Consider the following 12,315-nt stretch of genomic DNA (forward strand, 5'->3'; position numbering starts at 1 on the left):
AAATCTGGCTATATAATCAGATATGAAAAGCCAGATCACCCAATGCTCATCCCTATTTCCATGTTTCCATGGACGAAAGGATTTCTGCTCCTGGAGTGCAATTCCCCCCACCTCCTATGGCAGCCCAAACTGCCCCTCAAGTCCTGTTCTTGTAGAAGGGGTGCCCCCCCCCGAACCAGATTTCAGTGGATGTTTCAGGCTGCCCAGAGGTGGGAGGGGACAGGCCTATAGACCACTCCTTGTGAGTGGAAATCCTTGCACCTGTGGAAAAGTTAGTCTGGATTCAGCACAAGAGTTTAATCGAAATTGCGTACAGCTTGTGTACACAGAAGACTGAGACTGCACAGATCCATTCGACTGTCATTTTGACTGGAACAGAAAGTATGACAATAGACTCCACACTCAGTTTGCAGTCTTGAAGGTCACTTCTTAGATTTTCACAGGAATTAATTGGATATTTTTAATATTTTTAAATTAAAAATGCAACACTAGAAGGGCACAAGAAGAAAAAAAGCAGCACAGTATTTCTAGATAACATTGGCACGTGCAATTAAAGACAATGTTGTTTGTCAATGCAAAATCAAAATAAATCATCTTATTCTTACCCCAGAGTTCCCCGGCCTGACATAGGAGGACTTGGTGGTTTTTGTGTAGGCGGGTTTGTTCTTGACAAAGTGCCAGTTCTTGCAGGCTGATTGTTTCCATGCTGAAAGCCAGAATAACGATTTAATTTTTTTTTCTGCACTGAAATGACTCAACTAGTATGTCAAGGCAATATTTGTATACGCTTATACAAAGTGATGATTCCCAGAAAGCTGTTAAACCACAGCTTCTTTTTACTGCATACTGGATTAAAACACAAGAAGAAAAATCCATGTCTAAGCTTTTTACTATCTTTCCCCCTCCCTTTTGAGAATTTACACCCACAGTCAATGAAAACTAAGCTAAGCATAAAACATGGCTCAGTTACACAAATCTGATTTCAGTGAATCTGTTGGATCCACTGAATTTATTTTGAATCGAAGATTTACTAATGTATTTAGTTCAGCTATCTGATTAGCACAGGCATGCAAGTGTTTCTGGAGAACCTCTGTCTAAAATACAAGTCAGTAAGAGGGTAGAGCATCTAAGCCAAGCGCTATGTGTGTTAGGCAAAATTAACGTTATGTATGGATAAAAAAATGCATTTGTCAATATATTCATGATATATTAACTGCCAGGTGGGAGCTAAAGTTCAGTACATCTAATACAACCTACAGAAAAACAAGAGCAGAGAAAAGTACAGGAGAGAGCTAGCTTTCAGGTACAATGGCTCAGCAGTCTCTACTGTCATGGGGCATTGCAGGTCAAGTGAGAAATAACTCCTCTTACCTTGGCTTTTAGCCACTTACGTTGGCAAAAAGAAAAAGGAGGAAGAAAAGCAGAAATTAATGGCAAATCTAATTTTTATTATTCTTATGGCAGGTTTAAATAAAAATACAGTATTTGCAGCATTTCCCCCCTCATTGTAACTGGTATTTGTAGGCCAGGTACAAAAAAAAATAGCTCTTATTTGCAACCACAGAGAAAGCAGAATTTATTTTCTTCCAAAGAGGCACCTCAGCATTTTTTTAAGAAATAGAGCAATGGACACTATCAAAACTAATGCTTAACCACCACATTGAGCCTGCAAATTTGGGGGAGGGGGACACTTCTTGATGCCTAGGAAATGAATCCCCTACTCCAGAAAGAGGGCATTATACGAAATCACACACAAAAAATAAGCCTGACTTTCCCATCTTTGATTGGCATTCCATTATTTGTGGGTATGCTTTTCTCCAGCAGCCACTTGAACAGAGATAACTGACTCAGCTCCTGGTCAGCTGAATTCGCACTAACATCTTTCCAGAGAGCTGTGTGCAGGAATTTAATAGCATGTTCCCATTCCGTACTTGTCACTTTCATGACATGGGAAGCTGCCTGAACAGAGAGTCAACCCAATATCCCTACTCTGATGGCAGCACTTCTTTATGGCACAAGTCTGAAAACTCTCCCAGACCTTTTTATTAAAAATCCATTCTGATTTATCAAACCTGGATATGCTAGGGATCAGACCTGGGGCTTTTTACATCCAAAGCCGTGCCATCACCAAGTCTATATGTGCTTCCAAATTAGGAATAATCAACAGATATAAAGAGTTTTTTTAAAATATCTGCATAAACAATTTGGGAGAAATGTCTTCTTATGTAGCTATTTGGCTCTGAATTCTAATATCAGATTTTAAAAATTGCATTTTATATGCCTACACAAAGAGGCAAATCTGCTAAAAAGGTGTGTACTTCATTAGTTACTAGTATACTACACTTTAAAAAACAGAAGTCTATTTTCCCCTAATCTGCATTAGCTTGCTGTTTCCTCTACAGAAGCATGTTCTGCACAGCAACTCATCCCTTTTGCATGGGCCCTGAAGATCGTAAGAATATGCTTAGTATTTATACAGGTCCATGTCCCAAATATTTATTATGGAGTTCCTATCCTTGGGATAGGTCCATATCCCAAATATTTATTATGGAGTTCCTTTCACAGAATGGTACTCTCTGACTGCAGCCTTCTGAAATCCCTCAAAAAAACCATTTCTGAAGGATGTGGCATGGAGCCGTAGCAGCTGAAGCAGCAAGTGCAAAATTTGCGAATGTCATGAACTTGGGGAGAGCATCATTATAGCTTTAATCCTTCGCACTAGCAGAAGTGCCAGTTGCTAGCACTGTGATGCTTTTGGACCACGAGCACAGTACTTTTCCTGTAATTCTGATTCACTTCAATTTTTAGCTTAGTTATCTTCTTAGAAATCCCCTAAGGTGAGTCAGTATTATTATTTCCATCCTCCAGAGCAGGGACATGAAATTGAGTAACAGGGGCCTGGAAAAGGCTATGCATTAAGCTCAAGATGGAACCTGAACTAGAGAATTCCCACCTCATTCTTTTACACTCCGCCTTATCTCCCAAGAACATGGGATGCCCAATTAACCTCTTTTTAGAGCTTGGGGAATCTGGAAAACCCTATTAAAAATGGATGTACCAGAGAGGAACTGGGCTAAATCCAAGACTCTAAATATCCCCTACAAAGCTCTTCATGGCATTGGACTCATGAACCTGCTAGACTGCCTCTCCTGTTATGTTCCACCACGGCAGCTTCACTCATCAGAGCAAAGCCTTCTGAAGGTGCCACCCTGCAAACAGGTAAATTGACAACCGCCTGTCCACACGCATTCTCTGTGGCAGCCTCACATTATGGAATTGTCTGCCTGAGATTATTAGGGGAAAACCCCGCACCTTTTTTTAGAGCACTATTGCTGTGATGTAATGGAGCAGTTTGGGAGGTGAGCTCTATTCAGGATAATGTGTGTTCCCCTTCCAGTTCCTCAGTCCCAACCCCAATGCATTCTGTTGTTTTACTAGGAATCTTTGCTGTTAGATTCAAATACTATTATCATCCAAATATAATCACATTTTGTAATCAGCTTACTGATGGATTGAATACTTCTATCATACTTGTAATCCACCACGAGTATCAGTGAGAAAGACTGTAAATGAAAATTAATACATATACATCTCTCCTCTCTGTAAACCATACTGTGGAAGACTCCAATGTCCAAGCAGCTGACAGGCACTATGAGTCTTTCATTTAGGTCCCTGAACAGAAATAGTAGAACGACAATAGAGGACCTACTATCAATATTTTAGATAATTAGTGAAAGCTTCCCAGCAGACCTCTGGAGACCATGGGATTTAATTTACTAAGAGCGTTCTATTTTGGGGAAACCCTGGTGGGCCAAAACAAAATGAACAGCAAAGAGTATTTCTGTGTTTTCCAGATTCTCACCTGTATAACCAGGGTACAAATTAGTCACAAAATGGCATCTGAAATTTTAAAATGCATAATGGTGGAAGTAGCCCCAAATGGAAGGGCTCTATTTGTCATCATTTCCTCAGCAGGACAGTTTACTAAAGCATTAGCTGATCCAGTCCTCTGAAACAAAGGACTGCACACAAGACTATGAAGAGTCACCACTGGGCCATCAGACAAGGATTCCTTTGGGTCACCTCTCACATTCAGATACAAGGTAATTGGTTGGAACAGGAATATTGCTGCTATTCATCAGCGCACCTTTCCCACGCCCAGGGTGATACAGAATATTTGGATTTTTCACTCCTAGTTCCCACAACCTTGGCAGTCCACAGCACAGAAGTTGCTGGTGCCATTCTGCTACCTAACAAGCAACTAGGTTTGTCAATAATACTGCAGGGGCATCTTAGTAGGTCTACCAAGTTGACAGGTTAGCCAATTCCTAATCTGTCAGCCTTTAAACTTCCTCCCAGGTTAGATCTGTTCCTAGCCATGAGGAAGCTGCCACCTGTTAATTAACTTGCTCCTAGCCGGGGGCAACTTACAAATGGCTAGGAAAAGATTCAACTTGTTTCGCTGTGCCCACGTTTATGAAACATTCTCCCATACTGCAGGCAGCTGTTATGCAAGAACAACACTGAAAATTCTCAGAGTTAAGAGGCTAACTGGAAAATTATGGATGGAAGTATTACGGAGAACAACAACAAAAAAGTAGAGAATTATTATTCAGATTTCTTTTTCTTAAAAATTCTCAAAAGTACTGATGATGCTATGGAATAAGAAAGTCAGTTGGAAGGTAAGTCTTTCATGGCACTTTCTGGAAAACTAAAATGCATTTTTGATGGCTAGAATACCAACGCCCGTAATGGGTTTAGAAGCATCACTGTGATGGAATCCTTCATCAAGACAGCACACTGCTTCTTGGTGTCTGCGAGTTACAAAAAGCTCTAAGCCACAGATTATCTAACTGTGGGGTGAGTCTCCCTTGTAGAACTGGTATCAGTCATCAGCGTAGTTGGGAACCTCGCAAGACCTACTGCCCAGCAGAATGCTAATCAAAGGTATTTGGTCCACCTGCTGTCACCAAGAATAAGAGCCCCACCCAGAGGACTCTGAGATATCACAAGGCGATCTTCCATTTACTCCTGGAAGTGGTGCCTGCAAGAGTACGGCCATTTCATGATCTTTCATGCTCTATCAACATGACAAACTTAGTGGGAGGGACAGTGGACAGCATCTTTGCCAGGCTGCCCTAAAGTCAGCAGTTCCCTCAAGGTAAGGCAGGGGGTAGAGAGAGGGTTGCTGGTCAAGCAGCAGCTTCTCCCTGACTGCAGGAAATCAAGTAGTGTGTGTGTGTGTGGGGGGGGGTGCTTGTACCCTCCATTATTACAGAAAAAGATGAAAGCACACATGGGAGGAAGGCATTCAAGCTGCTGCAAAGTAACTTAGCACTGACTGGGTACTGAGCATCAACCATCCACTTCTTCAACTCTTCTACTGGCAGTGACAAAAGCCCACAGCCTCTTTCCAGGCATCTTTATAATGGTCCTCCTTGACCCACCACCCCACCAAGTTACATGTATAACATAAAACAGTCCAGTATTAGTACTGCCTTTGCTGTGGGCTCTCATTTGAAGGTAACAGTGTACAAAAACTCAGTTTCCCCCCAAAAAACCCACCACCTAAAAAATCAGCAAAACTTTTGTTCTCCTTCTTTGGACTCCTCAAAATATGGATGCAAGCAAGAGTGTAAACATGCACAAATGCACACATGTATGGGGAGAAATGCTATTACAGCCCCATCTCATAAAGTTACATCCTACGAAGTTCAATAGAACATACACCATACAATTCTGTTTAGAAGTGCAAATTATTTTGGCCCAATGTACAGCTTGTGTGTGTGCAGCTGGAATGTAAACTTGTGTGTCTGAGATCTCTGTATGTTTGTGCCACTAAGCAAATAGTTATCAGTAGATAGGAGGGGACCTACAAAGGTGAAATAAATTCATAAAGGGGCAGGGTATAAAGTCTGAGGAACAGGGCAAGGAGTGTACACAAAAACTGCCTGCCATTTCAGCAAAAATATATATAGTGCCATGTATTTCAAAACAGTATTTCAACTGAGTTTTTTGACAGCACATATTTACTTCACAAGGAATAATATGAATCTCAAGTACTATTTGCTATTGCAAATAATTGGTGATGGGGAAAGCTTGACTTCTTACCTTTACGCCATGGCCCACGTCATCCAACACTGTGTAGTCTATAGGTTTTCGAATATACCTTACAGGACGCTCCATGTTTGCTGGCGCAATGATTTTATGAGTTCTGGATGTGTTCTTATTGGTTGTCAAAATTCCGATCTCTCTACGGGCCACTTTCTCTTTGTGTATGTCCACCGTCTACATTTTTTAAAAGAGCAAAATCATCCAATTTATATATGATCACAATGTAAAGATATTAAAACATTGGACACAAAAAAAAAGATTTGCAAAATGTCAACAATATTTTTAAGCAAATGAATTAACAACTATTTTTCACTGTTTTCCCCTCTGTCACTTCCCCTTGCCCTGTTCGATTTAGATTCTAAGCACAGAGAGACCTGGGTTTTTTTTTTAATGCTCAACTGACAATAGCAAGACTGATCTCTTTGGACAGGGCAGGTTCTGAATCTAAATGATTCATCAAAAAAGAAACAGTGTGAGGAATAGTTAGCATACATAAAATTGCTCCAAAAGCAAAAATGCTGTATTTATTGGAACAGTTCTGTAACTAGAAGGTGGCTAGCATGTTCATGTTTAGATGTAACTTTCCCCATGCCAACTACACAAAAGGATACTAGTAAAGGTAAATAAAATTCCACTCACATATCTTCCCAGGGAAGAAAATTTCCTCACCTGGAGTTGCACCAAGAAAGAAAAAGAAACAGAGTGCACATAGAGGAAGAAATAGAAGCACCTGTCTTAGGAGGAATCAAATCCTGAGACCAGAAAGCCCAAATTCTACAGTCAGTGCACTCCCATAATAAAATCTGTAATTTTTGACATGACAATGGTAAAGGGAAAACATGACAACAGTGGAATGCCTGGACACTTTCATTAGAGGAGCAGAATTTAGCAAACCGTTCTACCTTCACTCCATCCTTAATTACTCACAAATTCCACTCAGACCCTTTAATGGTATAGCCCTCTCAAGTTATTAACTGCCCTCTCCTAGCTTCCTTGCCATGGGAGTTTTCTAAACTGCAGATAATGGAGGCATAATTCACATATAATGATAAACCTGGGAAATTCTTGGGTTCACTCCCTCTCCACCAGCTCAGGAATCAGTCCCTTCTGTTTCTGCAAGCCATGATTGGTTATGGTTATTAAGCCACAACTAGGGTTTATGTCTCACCTCCATACCAGGATTAAACAGTCAATCCACAGGCTAGGATTGCTTCTTCTTTTTTTGAAGCAATTTACTTTCTAAGTCATGCACTAAGGGGGGGAAAGAGTAAGGAGTACACGAGGATTCCTAAGATTTGTTTCTATAATCATAAGCCATGGCTTATGCATGAACCATAAACCCTAAAAAAACAGAGTCCCTAAATGGCTGTAAAGCTAAATGTAAAGTTAACACAGCAAAACGTGGAAACGTTTGTTAATCAGTTAAGTAGTCAAAATGTTTAGAATAATTTAAGCCATCATGAGATTCCCCCCCCCTTTATTACAGTGATCATAAAGGAACCTATACATCATTTTCTATTCTCCAGGTTACAATATTGGGTGTTTGATCACTCAAAGCAGCAATTTAAAAGACAGGAGTGGAGGGAGCAGAAAAAAATTAGATATTGATGGTTTGTTTTGCTTTGATGCCCTCAAAAGGATTAGAAGAAAAAAAAACATGTTCTGATATTCCATAGTAATTTTTAAGCAAAAGCAATTTGGATGAGTCAATGATGTGTTTTATCCTCTGCTTCTAGTAGGAATTACATTTCCAATTTGCCAATGAACTTCTTCTACCTCTACAAAGCTTTTCCATTAACCTTTGCTTAGGAAACTGGAGATATTAAATTATATGAAGGTATTGTTTGTGTTTACTCAGAACGTGCTGGGGACTTAGCAGTATGTCTTCCAATTAAGACTGGATAGGGTAAGATAAATGACTAAAGTCCTTCTCACACTTGGCGAGGCTGTCTCCACCACCTTATTCCAAAATGTTGTATTATAAATCAGCATGTATAAGTGGTTGAGAAAAGTAGCTGATGGTTTTTACTGCATTAAGACACAATTTTAGGTTGAGCAAAAATGCACCATCCCAGTAGCTTCTCAGTTGGCAAGACACATGCCTGTTTTCAGCAACTGGATTACTGGTTCAACATCTATGCATGTAGTACAGATTTTAGATGAATGCAACCCTACCATGGATGCTGCTGTACATATGCAAAAAAAAAAAGGGAACATGGAAAATCTGCTTTTCGTGTTCATAGATTCGCTGTTAGATAGTGTGAACTCATCAGCCCATGTGCACAAATTTGCATGTGCATCTTATGAGCATAGGCAACACCATCCTCAATGTCCCTCACAGTGCAGAGAAGAATATTGATGATTGCCATTATTGTGCACACAATACTAATCATTAGGATTGTCAGCCAGGAGACCTAGGGGATGGGGACATGAGGAGGGCACTGTCATGACAACAGTATGATGATCTTTCTGGGAGCAAACCTGTAAGTGATGTCATGTCACTCAAGGATTTGGCAGAAACTCCATTGTTCCATTGTGGAGCATGTTTCTCTGGTACTAGATACTTTCTGCTCATGCAAGATCAATGTCATGCAATGAGCAGGAAGGACTTAGTATGCCTCTGACAGCTTTGGAAATTTCACTAGACATTGTCCACACACACACACACACACCACACACACATGCTTTCTGGGCTGTTTTGACAGCTATTAGGAAAATAATTAAAAAACCACACACAACTGATTCTCACAATTTTGCAGTCAGTACCAAAGCTACAAAAGAAGGTTCAGCAGAACCCATTTTTAAAACACTGGTATGTCTCTCTACTTTATTCCCTATCCATTACTGAAGCAGACCCATCCCAAGTTACTGTGATTGAGAAAGAAGCCATAATTGGTACAGTTTTAGGTGGTTTAGTCTTGTTTTATCCAGAACCAATTAAAAGTCTTGTGACACTTTAAAGATTATTAATTTATTGTGGCATAACTGCTGCACCCTCTTGACAGATATAAATGGACAGATATAGAAACAAAGGCCAAGAAAGGGAGGCATTTCCCAGTGCCAAACCTGACATATTTGAACCCAGGCATCACAGGTTACCTTTGGGTCAACTTGGCTTCCGTGGACTGCTTCTTTTAATCTGGGGGAAGGCATATCTCAAATAAAACAAAGCAGTTCCAAACTTAGTTGCTAACTTGCATGAGGTAATGTCAGGTCACAATTCCCCCAAGAAAAGGCCCAAGAAAAATTAAAGCCTCTCTTTCTCTGTTGAGAGGAGATAATTGCCAAATATGTGAAATTACCTCACGAAAGCAGACTCATTAAACTCAGGTGCTGCTACATTTAAATAGCTTGTAATGCTAGCCTCGTGAGAAAGAAATGCAGTTTCCTGGCATACCTTGAGATTTATGGTAAGTAACTGCTGCCCTTTAGGTATCACCATGTTAAATGAACTGGAACCCCATCAAATGTAATGCAGAGCTGCTCTAGTTTTTTTCCAAAAATGTTGTGGACAGGATTTTAATAAAATCCACAACATTCCAACAAGTAGGACAGCTTGAAGGTACAGAACCGAAGGGAGGGAAGAGCCTGAAATGTCCAGCATCAAATCTTGATTCGGCCTTCATAAAAGTACATATCATGGATTGGTCTTTTTTTGTGTTCAGAGTACCAAAAACCATGTCAGGCACATACAAATGATTGCATGCACACACACTAAGGCATTCCCATTCCTCCCACTGCCCTAAGTGCAGCTTCTCGTGCTTCACCAGATGTTCACCATCTGGTGCTTCACATCTTCACCAATTTCTTTCAGATCTGGGAAGGCCCTGGGATCATTTTTTGTTTCTGTTTTTTGCAAATGTGACTAGATGTGCCAGCCCTTTGAATCTGGTTTCCGGATGCAGCACGGCATAAATATTTCACATATTGTTGTCTCAGCAGAGAGCCAGAGCAAAAAAAAAATCAGTATAAGTCTTTAGAGTACACATATGCATAAAACTGAATATCTTGTGAAACAAAACAAAAAAGAATTATAGAGAGATTTACACAGAGCATGCATCATTCACTTCCATAATAGTTGTTCTCATTTTTGCAGTTTGGTTAGCAAAGAAGCTACAATATAGGAAACTAAATGATCTTTGTCCCCATTTTTGTTAAATCATGTTTGCCTGTGAACTGGCCAATATTGGATTTTTTCCTAACAAGAAAAAAAAGCAATTCTGTTCTAATCTCACAATAAAAGGAGCAATCTCATAAAAGACTCTTCCACATTAATAGTGCCACAAACACACATTTTTTTCACACAACAGAATCTTTGAACTAAAACCTTGCAACACTTGGGCTTCTCAATATCTGGAATCACAGTGAACTGAAGGCTTGTACTGAATATGCTTCCCTATTATAGTATGGTTAGATTTCAAGCAGCACTTACCAGGGGCGGGGTGGTGGTGGATTATGAATCATGCATTTCAGATAGATCTTGGTATGCATTAACAACGAACACTGTTTTAAACTGCAATTTAACTTCCAAGAAGCCTCATCAAACTAGATTAGTAATCTCCAGTGTTGTACCCATGGCTGCTGGAGAAACAATGGCCGAACTAGTAGGCAGAAAAAAAGGAAGAGGAACCATGAAGCCCACCAATGGACTTCATAGTGCCCATTTCCTTCTTTTCCAAAGCAACTAGTCAATCTTGGCTTTCCTATTCCTCACTGAAGCAGGAAATATTTCAAAAGGCATCATTTTTGTGCCTGCAGGGAGCTCCCATTCAGAAACAGCTGCCTCCATCATGTATGGTTATCTGGCCTGCAACCTCCCAGTATCTTGGGATCAGCTACAGAACTCCATGGTGCTGGTGCCCACTTCCCATTCTCAAAATTCCAGAAATGCTCAAATGCTGAACATAACTGGGCATCCCTAGGCCAGAGGAACTTCCAAGAACCCAAGCTGATCTCTGGAACCAGGGCAGGCACAGACATCACTGATGTTTCATTGGCTGGTTCCACCTAATGTGGTTTAGGTGGCCAGACAGCAATTTAGAACCAAATTATGAATTCTGTGCTCCAAAACAGAAGAACGAAAAGCAGAGAAACATATCAGAGAGTTCAAATAATGAAAGGGGAAAAAAAGTATTGGAGTGCTTGGCCATCAGGCTTATATTGTTCAGGAAGGCAAGGAAAATTCAGGACTGGTGAAAGGCTATTTCCTGATGTTTGCTGGTACTCACAGCTGCATTTTTTTCTGACAGAGAAAAGGAATTTCCTTCAAAGAAAAAAAAAAGAATGCAGAAGAGAAACAATAAAGATTATGTTTTTAGAGTAATTTTCTTCTGACAGCTCTGAGTCATTTGACGTAACCAGCCCTACACCTAGCAGCACACAGCTGCTACAGCATGAATTGTTCTGAGACACAAGATACCTCCAATCTGTGAACACACAAGACAGAACAGCATTTGCATTCTGGTCCTAAATTCATACAAGACAGAAAGCTGGGAACCAAATTTCTGCACTGACACTTCCAGCTGTGTTTCATTTAAGTAGCGACTTTGGTCAATGGTCACTGTGTGGGCTCATACACAAACCTACACTATAAACCACAATATACATGTATTTGGAAAACTTGGTCCAATCAGGTTTTGCAGACATCTACACATTGCTGTTTAAAGATGTACAGTGTTGCATGCGGCATCCAAGGTCAAACATTAGTTGCACAAAACAATAGCGCAACACTGGTGATTGTATTGTAAGAAGTTGCCCTAAATCCAGTCAAAATCAATGGCAGTATAGTGTTTACAAAAAAACTATTTGCCATCTCCTGCATAACAGCTCAAACACAAACAGCAAAAGTTTTCCTAACGTTGAAGTTTACTGTCTTCGATGTATTTTCACAACAACCATTTACTGTCTTCCTTCAGTAACTCTTTGTGTGTGCACTTATGTGCCGTCAAGTTGCATCTAACTTATGGAGACCCCAGCAAGGGGCTTTCAAAGCAAGACAGAAGCAGGAAGACTCTGCAGACCCTTTCCTCTGCAGTGCTTCCTTGGTGGTCGCCCATCCAAGTACCGACTCTGCTTAGCTTCCGAGTCTGATAAGACTTGGCTATACCATGATAATTTCTCTCCCCAGTAACTCTTCACAATAATATAAATAATCAGAGTTTAGAATCATATCACTGGTATGCAGAACTCAGACCTCAACGT

At 40.3% G+C, this 12,315-nt stretch overlaps 1 protein-coding gene across 8 annotated transcripts in view; it reads right to left on the bottom strand.

Annotated features, from left to right (window-relative positions):
• Nucleotides 1-12,315, bottom strand: part of ABI1 (abl interactor 1) — a 127,902-nt gene that overhangs the window by 30,264 nt on the left and 85,323 nt on the right. For 5 of the 8 annotated variants that reach the window (XM_054991101.1, XM_054991100.1, XM_054991098.1 and 2 more), the window contains exons 3-5: nt 6,112-6,288; nt 1,372-1,386; nt 606-706 (exon numbers count right to left, since the gene is read on the bottom strand). In XM_054991101.1, the coding sequence (XP_054847076.1) occupies nt 606-706; nt 1,372-1,386; nt 6,112-6,288 (293 nt within the window). The remainder of the gene's footprint in view (nt 1-605; nt 707-1,371; nt 1,387-6,111; nt 6,289-12,315) is intronic. The other 3 variants (XM_054991099.1, XM_054991097.1, XM_054991096.1) reach the window with 1 other exon arrangement.

Source organism: Eublepharis macularius, chromosome 11 (genome assembly GCF_028583425.1).
Source record: "Eublepharis macularius isolate TG4126 chromosome 11, MPM_Emac_v1.0, whole genome shotgun sequence".
NCBI lineage: Eukaryota > Metazoa > Chordata > Lepidosauria > Squamata > Eublepharidae > Eublepharis > Eublepharis macularius.